The sequence below is a fragment of the Carlito syrichta genome, unplaced genomic scaffold, assembly GCF_000164805.1.
Source record: "Carlito syrichta isolate Samal-C Ts95f unplaced genomic scaffold, Tarsius_syrichta-2.0.1 Scaffold287940, whole genome shotgun sequence".
In the NCBI taxonomy this organism is placed as follows: Eukaryota; Metazoa; Chordata; class Mammalia; order Primates; family Tarsiidae; genus Carlito; species Carlito syrichta.
In genome coordinates, this window is record NW_007232036.1 from 181,728 (window position 1) to 205,427 (window position 23,700).

Here is a 23,700-nt window from a genome sequence, read left to right on the forward strand (position 1 = left end):
TATTGGGGCAGGGCCAGCAGTCATTTCTTAAGTGTGGAGCTGGGAATGAGGCCAAAGACAATCAATTGTTGTTTAACCATTCAACATTCTCCAGATAAATATGATCTGCATTGAAACAGTTAATAAGCCAAGTGAAAAAGCAAAAAAGCATGAAATGATAGACTAAGGGGGTAAAAAATATTAAAAAGAGAAATAAAAATAATATATGACAAAATAGTTCCAAATAAACAGTGCTTTTTTAAGTTACAAAAGAAAAAATGATAACTATAAATGGTGTGTGTAAATATTCATAATTGTTTTTATATTTGCACACACAGATATCTTCAAAAGAAATAAATGTTTCCTTATCCTATAGCATCAAGAGTGCCACAGCTAAAAACACAGCAGAGAGAAAAATGAATACAGCTACACAGAAACATTGCATTTAATGCAGAATAGTTGCTTACCTGTTTTCCAATAGCTCTCTTCCACAGAATGAAACAGAACCTACTGCAATAGGTTTTATACATAATGAAAATAAGCAAATTGGAAGCTTTGGTAGCCATTTCATTTAGAATTTAATCATCAATTTTATTTCTACACAAATGCAGAAATAATCATACTGGAGGTTTTTCCTCATACATCTATAAGATAGGGTTCTTAGAGGATCTGTGGAAGAGACTTTGGAAGCTAGAAGAACACCTTCACTTCCATAGTTAAAGCCTCTGTGTCAGCCAAATACAGAAGTTCTTCACTGCAGCTGGACTTCAAGTAAGAAAAGGAGGTAGCAAAGACTTGTGGTACCTGCCTACGCTACCTGCCTGCCTGCCTCTGCAGCCACTCTGCCCGTGGCCTGCCTCTCCCCAGCTCTGGAGTCTGAGCAGTCTCGTACCAGTATAGATGAGAGTGGGAACAGACACAGAGAAGTTCTGAGTAAGTCGTGAGCCAGTAGCAGTGTGAATTGGGCTGTTGTGAGTCGAGCGGCATCCATGGCTTGGAGGATGAACCAGCGGAGACCTGAGGGAATTTGTGGTCAAAGTGGAAGAAAAGAAAACAATACATACAACAGATTGCAAAGTTATGTTGTTAAAATAATGTCAAAGGAGCTTTAGTTAGGGGAGAGAACTTATTTTTTTAAACACCTAGCATGCAAAAAATAAGTTTAAATTTTAAAAGAATAGCTAAATATTAATTTATTATTGTTATAATTTTAAAGGATCAGATTAATAAACTAGGAATGTGAATAAGAAAAATAGCAAGCAGAATAGCCAATGAATTTAAATTTTAAAAAGACTAAGATTTGCATTTTAAGTTCCTTTAACATTTGTTATTATTTTGATCACAATAGAACTTACTATATAGTAGTTATGGGAAGGAGAAAATATCCATGAAAGTGAAAAATCAAATATAAAGTTCTTATACTACCTTTGAAACTGAGATATAAATTATTGATATAATTAACTATATTTTTCTATAGAAAAAATTTTACAATTGTTTCTGTTTAAAATCTCAAGACAAGGTACTTAAGAATATGAAAAATGAAAGCATGAACTGAATGGACAAAAGCAGATATACACATTCCAATATTTCAACACACCAAATATATAGCTTAAAACCAGGTTACACTGGAAATGAAATAAAGCAAAGGGACACTGCTTTTAAAAACACACTGGTACTCATTGATATAGTGATGTAAAAATTTTGTCTGGCTCTCATATATTATATGAACTACATTCAGAATCAGAATTTTTTTTTTTTTTTTTTTTTTGAGTTGGAGTCTCACTATCGCCCAGACTGGAGTGCAGTGGCCACCGCAGCCTCGACCTGCTGGGCTCTGGCAATCCTTCCGCCTCAGCCTTCCAAGTAGCTGGAACTACAGGCGCACGCTACCACGCCCGGCGGATTTTTTTTTATTTACTGTAGAGGTGAGGTCTCGCTGCCCAGGCGGGTCTCGAACCCGCGGGCTCAGGCAATCCACTCACCTCAGCCTCCCAAAGGCGCGGGATTATAGGTTGAGCCACCAAGCCCGGCTTCAGAATCAGAATTTTTAAGGTATCAACTTACATTCTATAATAGAACACATCTAGTATATATAGACATACTTAGATCAGATATACAAAAGTACACTTGTATATATACAAGTGTATATATAAAAAAGTGTACATATAAAAAAGTTTTAAAACACTTGTGTATATATATACAAGTGTATATATTAAAAAGTTTTAAAAGTTGTTAAAACTTTTGAGAAGAAATTTGTATAAAAGGGTTACACTGAATGGGGTAAAGAGGTATATTACATAAATTAGAACCCTGAACTTCATGTTAGCAATTATTTCACTGTGCAATGTCTTTGCTTATACACAATGAGAGAAATAGAATCATACATGAATACACTTTGAAAAACTATCACATCCCCATTTTTTAGAATTCATATTTAAGACAGGCCAAGAGCCCAACTTTTCCTAATCATTTTTTCTTTTCCACTCCTATACTATTGACTGCCCAGGGAACATTCTCCCATTCACAGTTTGTCAAGGGTCAAACAAGAGCGATCACTAACTGACCAAAATGGTCTTTCCTAGAGTCTACAGGACTACTTTCTGAAGATATTATGATTTTACAATAGGATAAATGTTTCTGCTAATATAAATTTAAAAGGTGTTTACTATAACTGATAAAAATCAAACATCTCATTGGTGAGCTATTTTTATACAAACAACTGAATGAGGTTTTGTTTTTATTATCTCTCTGCAGAAATGAGAAAATGTCCAAAAATGTTTAGACTTGGAGAGTCTAAGAATCTGTACCATATACAGAATTTATAGCCAAAGGATAGTAGAAAGCATTTTTTTAAAGTAGAGAAGCAATAAATCATATTTAAAAGTACTGTCACCAAGAGAGTTCAGCTAGAAAACACCAAAGGACTTTATATGCATTACACAAAACATCTAAAAATAAGAAACAAATTTAAGTAGAACATGTCATTAATATAGGTAAAATGAAATAAAGTGAACAAATATAATGAACATTGTGAAATGTTCAAATGACGACATCAAATTAAATTTCCAATACACAGGAGCATCATCATAATGTAATCTTATAGATCAATCAGTCTTGGTGCATGAAAGCTTTCCTCATAATAATACCTTTGTGGTATTTCTAATATTAATGTCACTGTCCATTCAGACAGGAACACAAACTACCTTCTACCAAATTCCTGTCTAGAATCAACAATGTTCATTGAAAAATATCAGGATATAATCAGTTGACTCATAAACTAAGCTTTGAAATAGCACCCAAATTGATCTATTATCAAAAATACAATGAAGCTGAGCCTGGTTGAAATAAAGCTGCCTGAGTACTGAGGAGTTTTTGTTTGTTTGTTTATGAATAACTTCACTTAGGTAATAAGATGTCTTTAGAAAATCCTAACGAAACAAGTTAAATTTGTAATGGTGTGACTGGTCGACAATTTAAGGCAAATGGCTGCAAGATTAGAAAAGAAGAAAATTTACACAACCCCAGGGGGTTTACATTAATGGAATTCTTTCTAAATGCAGGCAAAACGCATTTCCCCACTATCCTCATCTCATTGGGAGAAACCAAGCAGGTGATATAGCTTTGTCTTTCTCTTTCCTCTAAGCAACTTATTTAAATTTGCATTTTACTTAAATTTGTTATTAAGTCTTTACAAAAATTTGCTATGGAAAGAAAAAAAAATCTGAATTCCTGAGAAAGTTATATCTGTGATCTGACTCTCATCTGTGGCAGCTGGCAATTCATATCTTTCTAGGATATATTTTAAATGGAATACAAAGCAAGTTCACTCTTCAATTTATAAAAAACAGTTATTTTGTCAATGTGTTTCCAGATAAATTAGGCAATATGTAATATGGTGCTCGTTCTTGTAATCAAAGTAACTAACAGCCAGCAGAAAAGAAATGAGTTAACAAACTGAATAAACTTAATATAAGGACAAAAATTTCATTTTAAAAAATATTGCAAAGAGAAAAAAAATAATACTATGATTGCTTTCTATTTAACCCCTCTTACCATTCCTGAACTGGGAAACTTTTTTAGGTTTTCTGATTAAGAGACTTCTGAAGCCCTGGTTATCTAGAAGGGAAGTCAGCAAACTGTGGACTACAAACCAAATCCATCTTGCCATCTGTTTTGTAAATAAATGAGATTTATTTGAACACAGCCACACTCACTTATTTGCATACTGCCTTTGCCTGCTTTCAAGCTATAATGACAGAGTTATGTAGGTAGTATCAGCAGAAACTATTTCTGTACTATCTGGTCATTTACAGAAAAGGCTTGGCACCCCTTGATCAAGAAGACACTCAAGATCAGTGGTACTCAACTAAAGCATAACTGGCATTTAGGACAAAATACATCTTCATCCTATAGGGTTGTCTCTTATTATGTATGATAGCAAGCATCTCTGGTCCCCAAAACAACCTACGCCCCAAAATTCCATGTTGACAATATCATCAACACCACTTTGAGAATCTCTGCCTGTGACACAATGATGACACCTACACAGGCCAAATTCAGCCAACAGAAGGGTTTTGCAGGATCACAGGAAGTATTTAAAAAATGTATGATTCTAAGTTCCTTTAGAAAAAGGATCATCAGACATTTTTTTATTTGTAAATAAAGATAGAAGCTGTGTAGCCAGTGCCTGAAATACTCACTGTCCTTTTACAGAAAAAGTCTGCCAACCTCAGTTTTACACAGACTCCAAGTAGTCCCTATTTAATTACACCCAAGTATTTCATTGCTATCAACTGCCTTGCCTCTGTAGACATACGAGTCTGAGACTTCTGTACAATTCAGTCTTTCCAGCTTTCTATACTATGTTGACAATCATAAGCATATTTGAATTATCAGCTAGAGGGTCTGAAGCATTCCTCAAAAAACAAGTAAAATTCTATACAATGCATGAATATTCATTTTATGATTCAGATACAAAGTAACAAAAGAGCTAGAATAAGTACAATTTCATGTTACTTGAGTTTTATATTAAGACAGTATAAATAAAATACAAGGACTATCTAAATTATATTTTAAAGTTTTAAACTTTGGCAGTCATCTCTGATAAAAATCATTGTAGGAAAAAGGTATGTTGAACAACTCTAAAATGTTTCAAATCAAATGAAAATGCAATCTCCATAAGAACAATTTAATTGATTCATACTTACTCCTTCATTTCTTTGGATGGGGAATTACATGCAGGAAGGAATGCCGCTGGGCTACTTAATTTATCCAGAGTACACGCTGTTCCTATGGCTCGTACCACTAACCCAGACTCGCCCTCCAGATCAAAACACTGTAAGTACCCAACAACTGCATTTCCTCTCATTTCAAGTACTTTCAAGCCAATCTTCCTCTGCAGTTCACCTACAAAAATGGAAGAAAATGTTCTACATTACATGTTATAAAGCTGGATATGGCAATGATAAAAAACAAGTCAAAAAATAATACATTTTTAGACCTTGAAAAGAACCTAAAAGATTATCTAATCCAGTCTCCTGCTTTCAGAGAGGTAAAATATTAGATGCATTTTACAGATGTGGCAAGTAAGGTTCATTCTCATGCATTCATTTATCAAACAATTTTTGGTTCTATGTGCTAGTGTTCTTCCTTTTCTCTAAGTTCTAGAGATACAAAGTTGAACAAGAAAGGTAAAGTTCTAAATCTAGTGGAGTTTACAAACTGATGGGATAACTGATAAAAATATAAGTAAGCAAATATAATCTGTAGAATATAGAACATAATTCTATTATAGTACATTATAATATACAATATATACTTAAATATATCTCATATAGCACAAGTATATAGAATACAAATATAACACATATTTATTAAATATAGCATATATACTTGTTTGTGTTACTATATAAGTGAGCATACATGGTATATATAGAACATATACACACAGAAATATAAATTTTAGTGCTAAACAATTCTTCCAAGAAAAATTTTAAAAAGGAATGGGGTCAAGAGTGGTAGAGAAAGTAGTAGAAGGGGTAGAAGACAGCACTACAGTAAGTTTTCAAGGAAAGATTGTGAAAAGAATCTAATACCTGTTCATTTGAACAAGAAGTATTAGAGGACAATGTAGGTGATTTGCCTAAGCTCTGATTACTATAAATACTGGAGAGAAAAAAACTAGGATCTGGTTTTCTGCTCAGCTCCTTCCTGAACCTTCTTGCTCAGAGCTCTTTCTACTACCCCACTTCAAGAACACAATTTCCATTTACTACCTACTTAGAAAGGAGCTACAAACTTCTGATTCAGATTTCCACTTGTTAAAAGGAGACATCGTATGTGTGTGTTAAGGATGATGGGACCAGGAGTAGGAAATCTGTCACTTATAATTCATAGCCTTCATTGTAAAATTTCAGGCAACATGTCAAAGAAAAGTGAAAAATGTATGAGTATTAAGAAAACTGGTAATGAAGTTTTGTTTATTTTTAATACCTGACATTAAAGAAATCAGCCTCTGTCTGGCCTCATTTGATGCCCTTGGTGTGCGAATTCGATCAATCCATTGATATTCTGGGTCCTCATTGACCACAAGTTCTTCTACAAATCCATGAATTACAACAGCTCTATAGCATTTTGGAATAGATGTTGCTGTTAAAACAAATGATCTATTATGCTTCTGTTTATCAAAAGGTAAAATTCATTTTTTAAGTGCACATCTAAGTTCTTACCTTGTGGATATATAATACAAGAACATCTTTCACTGTGATAAGCTCAGTGTAATTATAATAGTAATACTTCCAATCAGTCCTCTGGGACCCATTTTATTCTTTGAAACAATCATTTCCTTCATGAGGCCTCACTTTACTCACCTTTCTCATGAAGCACAGTAAATATAAATTGTATTTTATAATTTAGAAAAGAGTTATAAACCACATCAAATAGCATTCAATACAAAGTTTAAAATTAAGGCCAGATAGAAAGTAGAAAATGATTTTTAAAAATTTTTAATTATTCAAAGGCCTTTGCCAAAGTACTTCTGCACACCACATATAACAGCCTCAAAAATCAAACTATTACCTTTCTTTTGTATTTTATTAGTTTCTAAGAGACAATGTCTTTTTGTGTTGCCCAGGCTAGACTCCGACTCCTGGGTTCAAGTGACCCTCCTGCCTCAGCCTCTCCAGTAGCTGGGACCATGGGCACATGCCACCATGACCAGCTTCAAACCATTATCTTTCTGACAGAACCTGAGGAATCGTGCAGCCTTGCAGTTTGTAATAACCCATGGCCAGATGCTGAAGTGGTTTAATAGTCACTACACTTAATAGACTCATTTAATAGGACTCATTAAATAATAAGAATTATTTAAATCCAAATGTCATTGGATTTACATAAGATGTGGTGAGATTGAAAAAGGGGAGAGTCTGAGAACATCTACACCAAACTAATCTCTTAAAACAGGTATTTGTGTATAGAAGCTAACTTAACCCTACTAATATTGGCTGGCTGTGAGTTACCTACAAGGGCTAATTCAGACCCATATATTTCATGGCTTTCCCAGAGCACCCTATCTATAGAAGCCTGTGAAACGTGGGGTAGCACCATAGTACTTAGCTATAGTGTTCTGCTCTTATTTTTCAGTATGCTATACTACAGTAAAATATCACCACTTTTTTTTAACCAAAATTCCTATAAACTTGTAAAAATTAAATGCTATTTACTCTGAAATCAGATAAATAGTCCCAGAGCTACAGTAACTATTTCTGGGAAATTAACAATTTTCTATTTGACATTAACACCAAAGTATAACACCTTTTCTATTAGGCTTCTAAAATTTGATTTCCATATTTAACCAGTATTAAATTTCCTCTTAAATGAGTCCTATTATAATGTATATACTTACTACAAAAGAATTTGACTCCACATGACGACTGCCTAAACCGATTTAAATCATTGAAGAGGTCTACTTTGACAACTACATTGATTTCCCCACGGATACCTATAAATCCAAAAGAAAAATCAAGTTGCTCCTTAAGAAAATAATGTACAATTAAATAATTAAGCAAAGAAGTGCCAATCAATAATTTTAAAATATAATTCCTGATACACAATGATTTGACTTATCATTTTTTGACTTTACAATGGTGCAAAACCATTCTGTTTTTCAATTTCAGTACAGTATTCAGTAAACTATGTGAGATATTTACCATGTTATTATAAAACAGGCTTTGTGTTAGATGATACTGCCCAACTGTGGGCTGAAGTAAGTGTTCTAAACACATTTAAGGTAGGCTAGGCTGAGCTATTGTAGATTAAGTGTATGAAATGCATTTGCAGTTTTCGATATTTTCAGTTTACAATGGATTTACCAGGGGGTAACTCCAAGGAGCATCTGTAAAGTATCGATCATAATAATAAAGCTAACTTTGTTTCCTAATTATTTTCATTCTCAGTAGTTCCTGTATTACATTTTCTGAGACAGAACATGTATGCCCTAGAAAATGAATAGTTTTTATTTTTACGGCAAATCTCCACATATTTGAACCAAGACTAACTGGAAAGGACTCCCATTTAAATTGATGACAATGATGATGGTGATAAGATTTGCTGAGCACTGAAAGATGATATACAAAATGCTTTACCTATAGTATCTTTTGGTGCTCACATCAACTCAACAAAGTAATTTTTATAGGAGTATCAGCCCCATTTTACAGAGGAAGATGTTAATATTTAATTAATAAAAGTGAAAAAAGTTACATAGTGTCAACAGCTAGTCAGTGGCAGAGACACGATTAAAATTCAGGTCTTTAAGATCCCAAAGTGTATACTCTAAACAATGAATGCAAGAATTTAATATAACACAAAAGAAGTTTTAGTCATGTCAATGGATATGTTAAAATAAGTTAACCAAAAAAATTCCAAGAATAAGGGAACATGCTCTGATAAATAAGAATGACCTAGCCCTTATATCTAAACATTTACTAAGTATTTTTGTTTCTTTCTTGACTTTATGTAAAATTCATACTTATAGTGAAAAACCTAAGAAAAGTGGCTTACTAATTTAACTACTGAAATATTAAAACATTATATTCCCAACAAAAGGCCCCAAACTATAAATAATATTTAATGTGAAATGTTTGGAAAATTTATTCATTCATACAGATTTTTTAATCCAAGTCCAGATTAGTTTACCAATATTAAAAACAAACATTTTACAGGATGTTATTTCCTGATTACAAATAAAATACATATACATTGTAGAAAATATTTTAAAAGGCAATAAAAGGACAAAGAAGACAAATGGAATTATAATCGGGAAATAAAACTACCCAGCAATAAATATTTTATCACATATTCTGACAGTTTCTGCAGTGATATCTCATATTTGCAACTATTTTGTTTCTAAACAAATTCTGGATCACTGTATGTTTTATAACCTGAATTTTGCAAGTAATAATATACCATGCAAGTTTCCTTATAATTTTTTTCTGAAAGCATAATTTTTTTTACTGTATAACTCACAATCTATATATGCCCTAATTTAAGTAAATACCGTTTTTCAATTTTTATCATTTTAAACATTAGTAAATAATAAAATATAAATAATGTCACAATAAAGAAACATAAATCTTTTTTTTTTATTTATCGTAGCAACATAAATCTTACCGAACATCTTATTTTCTTATAATAAACTACTATCAATGGAATTGCCAGATTAAAAATATCTTAAAAGGCAGAAAAATGAAAGGCAAGTAGCAGTTGTAGGTTCATTTGCCATTCTAAAGACACATTATACATTTCTCAAACCTTTCAATCAGAGGATTTCTTTACAATCTTAAAAACAATTGAAGACTTTAAAGAGTTTTTGCTTATTGTGCGTTACATTTATCAATATTTACCATATTAAAAATTAAAATTTGGAATTTTAAAAAGCATACATATTGCTTAATTTAAAGTTATAATAATAAACTCATTTATGTTAATATAAGCAACATTTTTAATAAAAATAACTCTATTTTCAAAGACAAAAATTTAGTGATAAGTAGCACTGTGCTAAATTTTTGCAATTCTCTATAATGCCTAGTTAATGAAACAAAGATTCTCGTTTCTACTCTGCATTCAATGTACGTAACATCATATATCATAAAACCTCTAGAAAACTCCTCTGTATACATGTGAGAAAATGAGAATGAAAATAATGAATGACATATAAATATATGTTAAAAACAGTTCTCAACTCACAGACCCTGTGAAAGAATCTCAGAGACCCCTATGTGTCCTTAGCCCATAATTTGAGAACCCTGCTTCAGGCAACAAAAAGCCTTCAAAGAATTTTTAAGCTAGAAAAAAATCAATATTATCAGCTTGAAAATGTGTCTTAGAAACATAGTTTCAATACTAGATTATTTTTTAAATAATGCATTTACTTTTTTGCACAAACTTAGCAGGCATTATTTCAAATCACATTCACAGAAGTAACAATTCCACCAAAAATACTTCAATACTACTTGGCTATTTTTTTAAAAGCATCTTTTAAGCCGGGCTCGGTGGCTCAGCCTGTAATCCTGCGCCTTTGGGAGGCTGAGGTGAGTGGATTGCCTGAGCCCGTGGGTTCGAGACCTGCCTGGGCAGCGAGACCTCGTCTCCACAATAAATCAAAAAATCAGCCGGGTGTGGTAGTGCATGCCTGTAATTCCGGCTACTTGGAAGGTTGAGGCGGAAGGATCGCCGGAGCCCAGCAGGTTGAGGCTGTGGTGGCCAGGAGCGGCCACTGCACTCCAGTCTGGGCGCCAAAGTGAGACTCCAACTCAAAAAAAAAGGATCTTTTAAATATATATATTTTAAAAACCACCAAGTATAGTACAAAAATATTTAAGGATAAATGAAAAAGATTACGATTGTGATTCTTCTTAAAATATTGTTCCTTACCATGTATGGTATCATAAATTGGAAACCATCCTGAGATGACTGTTGCAGCTTCACTATACAGTAATGGATCAATATCAATGTACACTTTACCAATGGCATCATTTGCACTGTAAGTATCATGGTCAAGAACTGTGATTTGTAGAGGTTCATCCTGTAAGTCTTCATCATCCACCTAAAAGTATACCTTAAAATGAAATCTTATGTAGTTTTAAAATCTTAGTAACCATAAATGTATATACACAAAATGGAAAAGATGACTTATTTCTGGAAAAGAAATCTTACACATTTATTTCTAAGCACAAAGGTAGAGGGATTAACACAAAAAAATTATGACTCCTTTTTCTATACAAAATACCATCTTTCTGAAGGAAAAAAAAAGTACAGTTTATCATAATCAAGCACAACAGAAGGATGAGTAACACCAAAAAATCTGTAACTCCATTTTTTACATATTATCCTATATTGCCCTACTCTTCCTAGGTTATATAGCAAAAATGCTTAAGAGTTAACATATTATCTAAAAAGAGAAAGAATGCTAATAATAAGTACAATGACTCCATAATTTCTAAGAACAATTTCAGAGAATAAAACTGTATGCAAAACTAACATTATGTGTAAGAAAAAACTAAGTTCATGAGTTAATTTCATGAAATAAATGTCTACCTTCTCTCCTTCTTTTACTCAGTCATTTTCAAGTATTTACCATATGCTACCACTGTGTCAAACAGAGGGACTGTGATGGAGAACATGGCAAAAACTCTCTCTCCGTCATGGAAGACACCTTCACCATTTTGGCTGCCATCCTCTGGATACCACGTCATCCTCATTAAATATAGTGACTAGAATAAAATATATTATACAAGGGGGGGACCCAAAAACACACAGAATTATCTTTTGGAGGATAGGTACCTTATAGTACAGGCTTCTCTTGCTAGGTAAGTACCAGTATACCAGCTAGTGTCGTTGTGAGAGGCTGCGATCGGATTCAGTGAATTTATTTTTGGATATTCTTTCAATGTATTTGCCCATTTCATGATGGCTGCCTACACTGTGTTCAGCAGTTTTTCACCAAAAACAGCATGACCCCCTTACCCCACGCTCCCTATTCAACCAATCTAGGCCCAAGGGACTTTTTTTTTGTTTTTTCCTCATATTAAAAAAAAGTCCTCAAAGGAAAATGTTTTGCCAATGTAGAAGAGGTGAAACAAAAAACAGCAGAAGCAATAAAAAGCATCAAAATTGACAAGTTCAAAAACTGCCTTGAGCAGTAGAAAAAGGTTCTTGATAGATGTACTGCAGCAAACTGAGTGCCACCACACCTGGCTTATTTTTTTTTTATTTTTTGTAGAGACAACAACTCATTATATTACCCAGGCTGGTCTCAAACTCATGGGCTTAAGCAATCCTTCTACCTTGGTCTCCCAAAGTGCTGAGATTGTAGGTATGAGCCACAGCACTGGGCCTGGCACTTCTTAAAAGGGGGCTTGCTTGGCTGAAAAGTGTTATGTCAACTCACCACCCCAACTCCCTTCCTGGACTTTCCTTCACTCTAGTTTTTAGTGCCAGTCTGGAACACTGGAACTCCAACTGCTATCTTAGAGCCTAAAGTGACCCTGAATCATTTTAAGAGAAGCCACAGGCTATGTATCTACCATAGAGAAGAGAGATAGACAGGTCCCTGGGTCTCAAATAACTGGTAGCTACCATACTACCTTTCCAGTGCCTGACTCAACATTTCTATGAATTGAGAGAAAATGTATAAGACAGCTGAGTATTCACAATATATATAACTAAATGCAATTCACAACTGATAAACAGGATTTAAAAAGAACTATACAACCAATGTTAACCATAAACACAGTTTAAGCACATTTTTCACTTCATATACACTATTATAGAAGTAACTTTCTACATTTTAAGGGAAATGGATGGTAAATTTAGTTTCTAAAACTCAATATTGCAAACGTCTTTTATTTCAGATAAGTACAAACATATTATTTTTTATATTTTTAAAATAAGTTGTTTGCATACTCCTTAAGCTTTAAAAATTACCATTATGCCATCAATAAAATGACAAATCATTTTCTTAAATATTAATTTTCTAGTATCATGAAAATTACACTATACATGAAGTCTGTCTTCTCCCACCCTTCTAATAACAACATAATTAATAATTAACCAAGACTATTTGTTTTTAACCTTTTCTAGGTTATGGGTAGCAGGTTACCAAAATAGTGCTATATAACCATTTGAATGCTTTGCTAGGGTAATGATGCACTTTGTAATTCTAATTGCATCTGAAGTCATGTATGCAAGTTACTCTGATTACTTTCTCTGACTTCTACATTTTTATCTGAATAATGTAGTTTAAAATGACACAACAGATTAAATACATATGCAATAATGGGTCTTTCAAAATAATGACATTTTGTAAACAGCTTCTAAAAAAATCTATACATACACACAAAAGAAAATGAGAAAAGAATCAAAACAGTTCATGATAGAAAAAAAAGTCAACTAAACACATAAAGAAGAACAAAGTTGAAGGATTCATACTTCCTGATTTCAATACTTACTAGAAAGCTACAGTAGTCAAACAATATGTTAATGGCATAAAAAGAGATGTAGACCAATGTAATAAAATGTAGAGTCCAGAAATAAACCCATACATTTATATCCAACAGATATTTTTTTTAACTTGCCTCAAAGGCAAAGTTTAAAAAAACGTATTGACTTCCAGCCCAATATTCTAGCAGACAATATGGAACTCTATTTTTTAAAAAGCCAGAATAAATGAAGGTAGAAATTACCTTCCTTAGAAAGATCCATATGGTTGGAACTGGGTGAAAGCTACTGGGAGGTTAGGAATAATAGTTTTCATCAACTGAGTCCTTTTGGTAGAAGAATGAGACATAGCCAAGCAACCACCAAGCTACTGTGATGAATTAGTTCTTTTCAGAAACACAACTACATTCCACATAATAAATAAAAGCTGCCACTATCCTTGAATGCTCTGACTCTACAGATGAGGTAACCTTTCCTATATAAAGTGAGATTTAAGTTTGGCAAAAAAGCTTTTCAACTGCAGTTCTATTTTTTTTAGCACACTTACACCACTTAGACTTCTACAAATACATTAATTAAGAACACAAAGATATATCCCAAAATGCCAATATTCAAACTGACTTTCGGCTAAACCCCAAGTGATCATCCAAAACCTGTGAGTGACTTTAAAATATTCCATTTTTAACTAGTGTTAATTCATATTAACACACATAATGACATTCCAATGAAAACATGCTTCTTAGCCACCTCAACACTCCTCTGAAAAGGATTCATGTTTGGAGAAACAGAGGCTCAAAATGAGAAGCAGGCACCAGAATTAAAATTTAAGTTTTCTCCAAGTTCAGACCTCTAAACATTTCCAACAAAAGGCTGCTGCTTGCTATCCAAACCTCTATGGAATGTGTCTTCCAACACTAAAAGAAAGATCATCCTCTGGAAAAAAAATATTTGCCAATTGCATATCTGACAAAGGCCTAACATCCAGGATCTACAAGGAACTCAAATCTGCCAAAACGAAAAAAATGAACAGCTCTATCAAAAAGTGGGCAAAAGATATGAATAGTCACTGCTCAGAAGAAGATATACGAGCAGCCAACAGATACATGAAAAAATGCTCAGCCTCACCGTCATCAAAGAAATGCAAATCAAAACCACACTGTGGTACTAACTCCAGTCAGAATGGCCATCATTAATGACTCAAAAAATGCTGGAAAGTTTGGGGAGAAAAGGGAACTCTTTTACACTGTTGGTGGGAGTGTAAGCTAGTGCAAACTAGTTTTCCTCTGTGGAAAACAGTGTGGCAATTTCTAAAAGATCGAAAACTCGACCTTCCATATGGCCCAGCAATTTCCCCCTCTGAGAATATACCGAGAGGAACTCAAATCATTCTACAAATAAGATATCTGTGCACACATGTATTTTGCAGCAGTATTCACAATAGCAAAACTACGGAACCAACCCTGCTGCCCATCAAAAGTGGACTGGATTTTTTAAAAATGTGGTACATATAAACAATGGAATATCAGGCAGCTATAAAGAAAAACAAAATTATGGAACTTCACAGCAACTTCGATGGATTTAGACTCTATCATACAAAGAACTGAGTACCACATGTTCTCACTCTTAAGTGGAACCTGAACATTTATCATAATACTACATGAAAAGGAGGGAAGGTTTGAGGGGGCATATAACATTAATAAGGATACCTGGTCCCAAACCAGGCAAAGTAAGGACCAAAGGGAGGACCAAACTTCACTGGGAGGTCGAAACTTCACCTGTACAATGACAACTTACGTACCTAATCCTGAACTGTACCCCACATCTTTAAAATAAAATAAAAAGATCATTCTCCTAATATAGACCATAACCCAAGCAGTGTCTAGAAATCCTAGTGTCATTTCTTCAATCTTCCATATATGAGTTTTGTCGGTTACCTGGCATGATCAAAGCATTTTTCAGGAAAAACCAATGCTTTCCTTCCCTTGTTCTCTTTAAAGAACACGCCTTGCCTGCAAGAACCAAACTTTACCCAGACTCCACAATTACTATGAAACTGCTTTAGAGAAAGAAAGCACAGCAGCCACAGTGCTACCCAATATAAGGGCTAGCATGAAACAGCAGGGGACATCCTCACAAGGTTCCTAAGTAGTAGAAATTCCAAAAACGAAAATCTCACTTCTGGCTGACAGGTGAAGGAAGTGGTTTCAGAGAAGATGGGGACTATGTTTAACAAATATTTGCTGGTCAGGCTCATTGGCTCAGCCTGTAATTCCAGCACTTTGGGAGGCCGAGGCGAGTGGATTGCCTGAGCCTGTGAGTTCGAGACAAGCATGGGCAACTTGGCAAGACCTCATCTCTACCATAAATCAAAAAATTAGCCAGGCATGGTAGTGTGTGACTGTAGTTCCGGCTATTTGGAAGGCTGAAGTGGAAAGATCGCCTGAGCCCAGCAGGTTGACTCTGGGGTAGCCGTGAGCGTGCCACTGCACTCCAGCCTGGGCAACAGAGTGAGACTCCAACTAAAAAAAAAAAAAAAGTATTTACTTAGAGCCTATTACACTCCCTTTTAGGTATTAAGGATACAGCAATAAAAAAGACTAAAATAGGTGGGGAAAACATTACTGACACAGTGACCAATAAGTGATAAGGATATTTATCTAATTTTAGGAGGGTGGGTGGTGGGGTGAATGGAACACCCTTCTTCAAGCTGTAATGTGGAAAATGGAGGTATAGTGGTCTGGTAATAGCTTTGAAGTCAGACAGACTTTGCTTTGAATACTCACTTTTCCACTTAGCTAGTTCTGCATTGGCCATCTGTAAAACTAAAGGTGCTTCATGGTATTGTGAGAACTGAATGAAGTAACATGTGTAAAACACTTCATCAATGTCTGAGCTAGCTCTGTAAGTGGGAACTGTATTTTTTAATATATATTTCATCTTCTTGTTCCCAAAGCCTAGTACAGTGCCTGGAATCCCTCGGAGGATTTAGGCATGTCAACAGACTGAATTGATGTATGAAAAAAATGAATAGATGTGCTGAGAAAGAGAACAGAAACTGCAAGGAAGTAGCTAGGCATAACATGAAACACACTTCCTAACAGCAACACAACAGATTTCCTAAGGAGAGCACATAGGGAGAAGAGATGAGGGTAGTCCTCTAGGCTCAAACACCTCAAAGGAAGCAGTGTGGGAAAGTACAGGTGGGAAGAGGGACCTGAGTGAAAAGACAGGAGACTCCACTCTTGGAGATGTCCCCTCAGTTCCCTGAGATATAACCCATTTAGATGTAACCACTTCCTGTCTCTGTGCACACTGTCATTCAATAGGGAAAGAAGAGTCTCTTCAACAAATGCACTCAACATTTGGATTTCTACATGCAAAAGAATGAAGTTGGTTTTTTACCTCACACCATTACAAAAACTAACTCAAAATCAATTAATGGCCTGTATATAAAAGCTAAAACCATAAAACTCTTAGAAGAAAACATAGGGGTAAATCTTCATGACCTTGGATTTGGCAATGGATTCTTTGCCATCAAATTAAAAACAAATATACTGGACTTCATCAAAATTAAAAATTTGTGTGCTTCAAAAATAATTATCAAGAAACTAAGCTGGGCTCGGTGGCTCACCCTGTAATCCTGCGCTTTGGGAGGCTGAGGTGAGTGGACTGCCTGAGCCTGTGGTTCGAGACCCACCTGGGCAACTTGGCGAGACCTCATCTCTACAATAAATCAAAAAATCAGCCAGGCGAGGTAGCGCATGCCTGTAATTCCAGCTACTCGGAAGGCTAAGGTGGAAGGATTGCCGGAGCCAGCAGATTGAGGCTGCAGTGGCCGGGAGTGGCCACTGCACTCCAGTCTGGGCGACAGAGCAAGACTCCAACTCAAAAAAAAACCTAAAAAGACAACCCACTCCACTGAGAGAAAATTTCTGCAAATTATATATCTGATAAGGAGTTAATACCCTGAAAATATAAATAACTTTTTACAACTCAACAACAAAAAATAACACAATTAAAAAATAAACAAGCCGGGCTCGGTGGCTCAGCCTGTAATCCCGCGCCTTTGGGAGGCTGAGGTGAGTGGATTGCCTGAGCCCGCGGGTTTGAGACCCACCTGGGCAACTTGGCGAGACCTCATCTCTACAATAAATCAAAAAATCAGCCAGGCGAGGTAGCGCATGCCTGTAATTCCAGCTACTCGGAAGGCTAAGGTGGAAGGATTGCCGGAGCCAGCAGATTGAGGCTGCAGTGGCCGGGAGTGGCCACTGCACTCCAGTCTGGGCGACAGAGCAAGACTCCAACTCAAAAAAAAACCTAAAAAGACAACCCACTCCACTGAGAGAAAATTTCTGCAAATTATATATCTGATAAGGAGTTAATACCCTGAAAATATAAATAACTTTTTACAACTCAACAACAAAAAATAACACAATTAAAAAATAAACAAAATGTGATATATACATACAATAAGATATTATTCAGCCATAAAAAGGAGTGAAATTCTGCTATATTACAACATACATGAACCTTGAAAACATTATGCTAAGTGGAAGAAGTCAGATACAAAGTAACAAATACTGTATGATTCCATTAATATGAAACATCTAGCATAAGCAAACTCAAAAAGAAAGAAATAGAAAAGAGGTTACCAGAGTCTAAGGAGAAAAAGCAATAGGAAGTTAAATTGCTTAGTGGGTACACTAAGTTTAGTTTCTGTTTAGGGTAATGAAAAAGTTTTGGAAATAGTTGTGATGGTCACACAATACTGTGAATGTAATTAATGTTGCCAAATTGTACACTTAAAAATGATTAAAATGGCAATATTTATGATCTATATATTTTGTCACAATTCAAAAATGTTTTAAAATCCGTACATTGGTCTTACATAATTTCTGCTATATGCTAAGATAAAAAAAAAAAACTGCAATAATAACGATACATTTAAGGACTCCCATTTTTTTCTTTTAGATATTCTGTTTTCTTAACTGTATCATACTTTTTTTAAAATTCCATATTCCTAGCTAAGCAAAAAAGGAAATACTTTTACAGTGTAGAAAAACTACTATACTTGAAATAAAAGGTATTCTTATCATCTCTGGGGGACAATGGTCATCTCAAAAACAAAAATAAATAAAAAATGCTGACATTTGAAAACTTACCTCAAATTTAAACCATTCTGAGTTCCACTGAGGGTTGAGTGACTTGAGGTACACATCTGTTTTAAATGTGGTATTACCAAATTTTACCTAAAAACAGATAAGAAATGACTCAAATATAAATATAAAAACTGTGAATAAAAGTATATTTTAATGTCAGTCAAGCAATGGGAAAAGGATTAACCATGGGGGGATAAGAAGACTATCATCACCTGAGACAAAGGGAAGAAGGTACAGATGTGCTCCAGGTAAGCCTGAGAATACAACTGGAACAAGGAATTACCCATTGCTCTGTCTGAGCAGCTCCACACATCACTAAGAGCTAATTTCCCCAATGTCTAAAGTGTTCCAACAAACCAATAAGGTCAATAACCCAATGGCAAAAAAGGGCAAAGGACATAAACAAGTCACAGAAATGGAAATACAGATGTCTTTAACATCAAAAGATGATTATCCTCACTCATTCTAGAGAAATGCAAACTAATACAATATTTTTGGCTGGTGTGGTAGCTCACACCCATAATCCCAACACTTTGGGAAATGAAGGCAAGAGAATGCCTGAGCCCAGGGGTTCAAGAACAGCCTGGGCAATTTGGCAAGACCTTATTTCTACAATCAATCAAAAATTGGCTGGGTGTGGTGGTGTGCACCTGTGGTTCCAGCTACTTGGAAGGCTGAGGTGGAAGGATCACCTGAGTCCAGCAGGTTGAGGCCATAGTAGTCATGAGGGTCCCATTGCACTCTAGCCTGGGTAACAGAGTGAGATTATGACTCAAAAAAAAAAAACCCAACAACAAAAACATTTTTTACTAATCAGGTTTGCAAAGGACAAGAAGTTTGAAACAGTGTTGGTGAGGCACTGTTATGCTTTGTTGATGAAGGTATAAATTATAAGTCTCTACAGAGAGCAATTTGACAACATCTGTCAAAATTTTACATGCCTACACCCTTTATAAGCTAGCAATTCTAATTCTTGGAATTTATCACACAGAGGTGAACAATGAAGGACATATACAAGCAGCATCATAGTAGCAAAAGAATGGAAACAAACTAAATATTCATCAAGTCGGAACTTGTTAAATTAACTATGGTAAAGCAATACAAAGCAGTACTAAATAGAATGAAGCATCTCTCCATTTGCTGATGAGGAACAACTTCCAAGATGTCTTTCTTGCAGAACTGTGTATATGACATTCTTTGGGAAGAAAGAAATTTAAAATGTCGGAATACATATAATAGGTATAGGCCTATATATGAACAGATTTTTTTATAGAAGGATATACAAGAAACAGTAAGCAGAAGAGACTGGTTAAAGAAAGGGCAGTGAGAGGGAATCTGACTCATGGTGTATCTTATGAATTTTGAACCACGCATATATATTACATATTTTAAATGCATTATTTTAAGATGCAAAAATGTCAAAAATTAAAATTCAAATAGCAATAACTTTATTTTTATTCCAATTACAGAATTCTGGATCCACTTCCAGAAATTTCACCTAGAGAAGTACTTTCACGAAAATAAGCCCTCCTGCATCCAAAATACAAAAATCTAAATAGTCACTCAATACGAAAGTGATTGAATAAGTCACATGCAGCCCTAGTAAAGAACAGAGTCAATTATATGTACTGTCATGGGGAAGATCTCAATGACACAATAACTGAAAAAACAATAGCCAATGTATTATTTGTATCATCTTTTTAAATCACAGTTTTAAAGAAGTGAAACTTAATGAGGGAAAAAAACAGGGAAAAGAAGTTCTTGCTTAAGTTACTGATTTAATTTCCATTATATTTCAATAGTCAAGTCATGATTAAATACTTATTATTTAATTTCTCTAAAACTGCTCTTTATATGAACAGTTTATATGTTATTAGGATTTATAATATATGTTGTTAGAAATTATAAAATCTAAATATACTCAAGGGTTTGGGCTCAATTGCCAAAAGTAGCACATCATTTAAGTTATAAATTCCCACTATAGCAGTTATGCTATAATTCTTTTATTTTTTTGGGGGGGGGTCAACTGTCCACTCTAGATATAGTAAAGATCTGATATGTTCAAACTGCAATTAACCAAAAAAACAGGATTTTACAAAAAAGGAAAGAGCATGTATTTTACCAACACTGTGATGATTTCCCTTCTAGTAAAGGGAAATTATGGTTCATTTGGTCTTATTTAATTCAAAGGAGATTTTATTACTCAGCAATTAAATGAATGCCTTACAACTTTGTTAAAAGTACATCAGGGATTTTAACTACAATTCCTCCAATAAAGTAAAACATTCTCTCTCCCCACTCATTAGCTAAATTATCTTGAGAAAGTTATTTAACCTGTTATTTAAATCTGCTTCCTCCTGAAAAGCAGGGTTGTAGTGAGCATTATATAAGATAATACACATAGAGACCTTGCAAAATGTCCGGTACCTAGAAAATACTCACTAAATACTACTTTCTTTTTATCTCCCTATTTCCTCAAAGTGTCCTGAGAAACACAACAGTTTGTAACATGCACATTAATATTGAGATATATTTCCATTAATACTTCCCTTGTATAGAACCCCATCTTATTCACTGTAGGGATTCCTGCAAGAATAATCATCTCTAAGTATTACCTGGTCTTCACTGGCTCCCTAAACTCTTCTCATCATTGAATCTCACCCAATGCAACCAGGACCAATACTTAATCAGTTAATCAAATAACATGGTTAAATCAGAGAATCATTAAAAATAAGACAAACTATAAACATTTTAAGATAAAATATATAAACAAGCTAAATCACTCTGTCTTTTGATGTAAGGGTCCTTGAGTAAGGGTCCACTGTTTAGAGTTCTGCAGCATCATTCTTTTTTTTTTTTGCATAAACTGCATTCATAATGTAATAGCTGTGATTTCCAGTTTCTGTTTGTGATGGCAAAATTTAAAATCTCTTGTTAAAAAAAAATGAACAAAGAATCCTATATTTTTTACAATCTTTTCTCCATTCAATTCAAGAACAATATTTGATGACTTTTCATAAGTCTTTACATAGCATTATTCATTTCATTTTTACACTCATCTTACTGATGTATATAAGGTTTAAATAAATTACCATAACAAATACAGGTGACTTAAGCAGATTTGGGAATAAACACAACTGAATCTTGGTAAAGTAGATCAGCCAACTGAAGGAAGATTCCAGGCACACTGGCAAATAATATAACCCATAGGGGTGTTTAAGAATATGCTTTACAGAAGGAATGCAGAATACTGGGGACTGACATGAGTGAGTTAGTACAAACTGATTAAAAGAGCTTCAACTGTATAGACTTTTCCCTCTAATTTTCAGACTACTCTGTTTTTAATCTGTATTCCCTTTATCTAGTCAGATTTATTTCCCACTTCTACTCAACAAGAACCCTCCCTCCAACTACACATGCTCTATCCTTCCTTTCGCTTTGTCCTATTCACTTGAGAAACGTTTCTCTCTGTCTATGGAGATGTTACCACCCTCCAACATAAAGATTTCTCATGACTAGTCTAGGTTTCATTACTTCCCTCTCCTATGAGTTTATATTACTTGCTGTCTACATGAAACAATGTATCCTTTCATTACACTGTAATCCTTCATTATCCCCTTTTTCCTGCATTAATTATTTTCCTTCCTGCTGGATTATTCCTATTAGCACACAAATGTGTTCTATTGTTTATTTTTTTTTAAGTACCAAAAGCCACATACTTGTCAAACACCACACTATTTTTCCTCTCCCCTTCATAGCTGGATTTCTGGAAACAGATGCCTATTCATGCTGTTTCTGCTTCCTCACTTCCCATGTACTTTTAATTATCTTTAACTCACTACAGTATAGGCTTCTATTCTTATCACATCTCTTATCAAGATCAGCAACCCCCATATTATCCAATCAGTGATTTATCTGTCTTTTTACTTGACCTCTCAATGATATCTGACAATTGAGGGCTTCCTCTTTCTAGAAACTTCCTCTCTTGCTTTCTAAGACATTACTTTCCACATTTTTCTCCCACCTACTGGCTTTCAATCTCAGTTTCCTTCCTAGTTCTTTCCTAGTTCTCCTTTCCTTCCTACTTCTCCTCCTTTAATAGACCTCTTAATATCAAGATTTCTCAAGGATCCACCCTGCTTCTCTCCCCCCACCAAGCCAAAGATTTGCAAAAATGACAGAACCACTTCCTAAGGTGATTAAAAAATTAAGAAATTTCTGCAGTGTTTTTGGGGTAAAAAAATAGTAGCACTTAGAGAGGAAGGACCAGAGAGGCTAGGTGTCCTTCACTGCAAGAGAATTCCCACAATGAAGACTAAATGTCCCACCAGATAGTCACATGGGTAAAAAACCTACCTAGAACCACACTCAGTTTCACAGATAAAAGTATTATGATGGGGTTTCAATATTACATAATTGCCAAGAACTATAAGCATTATGTAAATCAAGAAGCAACTCTGTTTTCCCATGAGTATTTTGGAAAATCAGATAACTAATGGCAATTAAATTCTATCTGAGATGTTAAAACTACACAACTGTCAGTGTGTAAACAATAATCATATGCATGTGATTTTACACACAGGTAAGGCATTCTCTAACTCATGTCCCAGCTTTATTTTCTCTACATGGGGTACTTCTTACCATCTAGCATACCATATCTTTTACCTAATTATCTTCTTTATGAACTCCCTCCTCCCACTAAAATGTGAAATCTGATGAAATTTTCACTTCATTCACTGCTATATCCCCAGTGTCCAGTACAGTGTCTGATATATACAAAAGCTCAATAAATATTCACTGACTCAATCTGATGACTTCATGTTTTCTACTATGGTAATGAATAAGTACTTCCATAGAGAAATAATAACAAAATTTTTTTTCCTGTTATATTACAACTTGAGCACTGTAGTGATTTTTATTATGAAATAGGTTATATTAGCTAAAGGATATCATGCCAAGATAGTTAATGGTAGATATCAAAATACCTGCTATATAAAAGGGGTGCTTAATCTCACAGAATTCAGAAACACTGGCCTGTGTGAGCTCATTTTTTTTTTTTTTTTATGTT

General features: G+C 34.5%; 1 protein-coding gene across 5 annotated transcripts in view; it reads right to left on the bottom strand.

Moving 5' to 3' along the window:
• The window catches only part of C2CD5 (C2 calcium dependent domain containing 5), a 93,147-nt gene that overhangs the window by 65,726 nt on the left and 3,721 nt on the right, over nucleotides 1-23,700 (bottom strand). For 3 of the 5 annotated variants that reach the window (XM_008053181.2, XM_021710029.1, XM_008053179.2), the window contains exons 2-7: nucleotides 18,636-18,722; nucleotides 10,909-11,080; nucleotides 7,883-7,978; nucleotides 6,472-6,627; nucleotides 5,187-5,385; nucleotides 872-996 (exon numbers count right to left, since the gene is read on the bottom strand). In XM_008053181.2, the coding sequence (XP_008051372.1) occupies nucleotides 872-996; nucleotides 5,187-5,385; nucleotides 6,472-6,627; nucleotides 7,883-7,978; nucleotides 10,909-11,080; nucleotides 18,636-18,722 (835 nt within the window). The remainder of the gene's footprint in view (nucleotides 1-871; nucleotides 997-5,186; nucleotides 5,386-6,471; nucleotides 6,628-7,882; nucleotides 7,979-10,908; nucleotides 11,081-18,635; nucleotides 18,723-23,700) is intronic. The other 2 variants (XM_008053183.2, XM_008053180.2) reach the window with 1 other exon arrangement.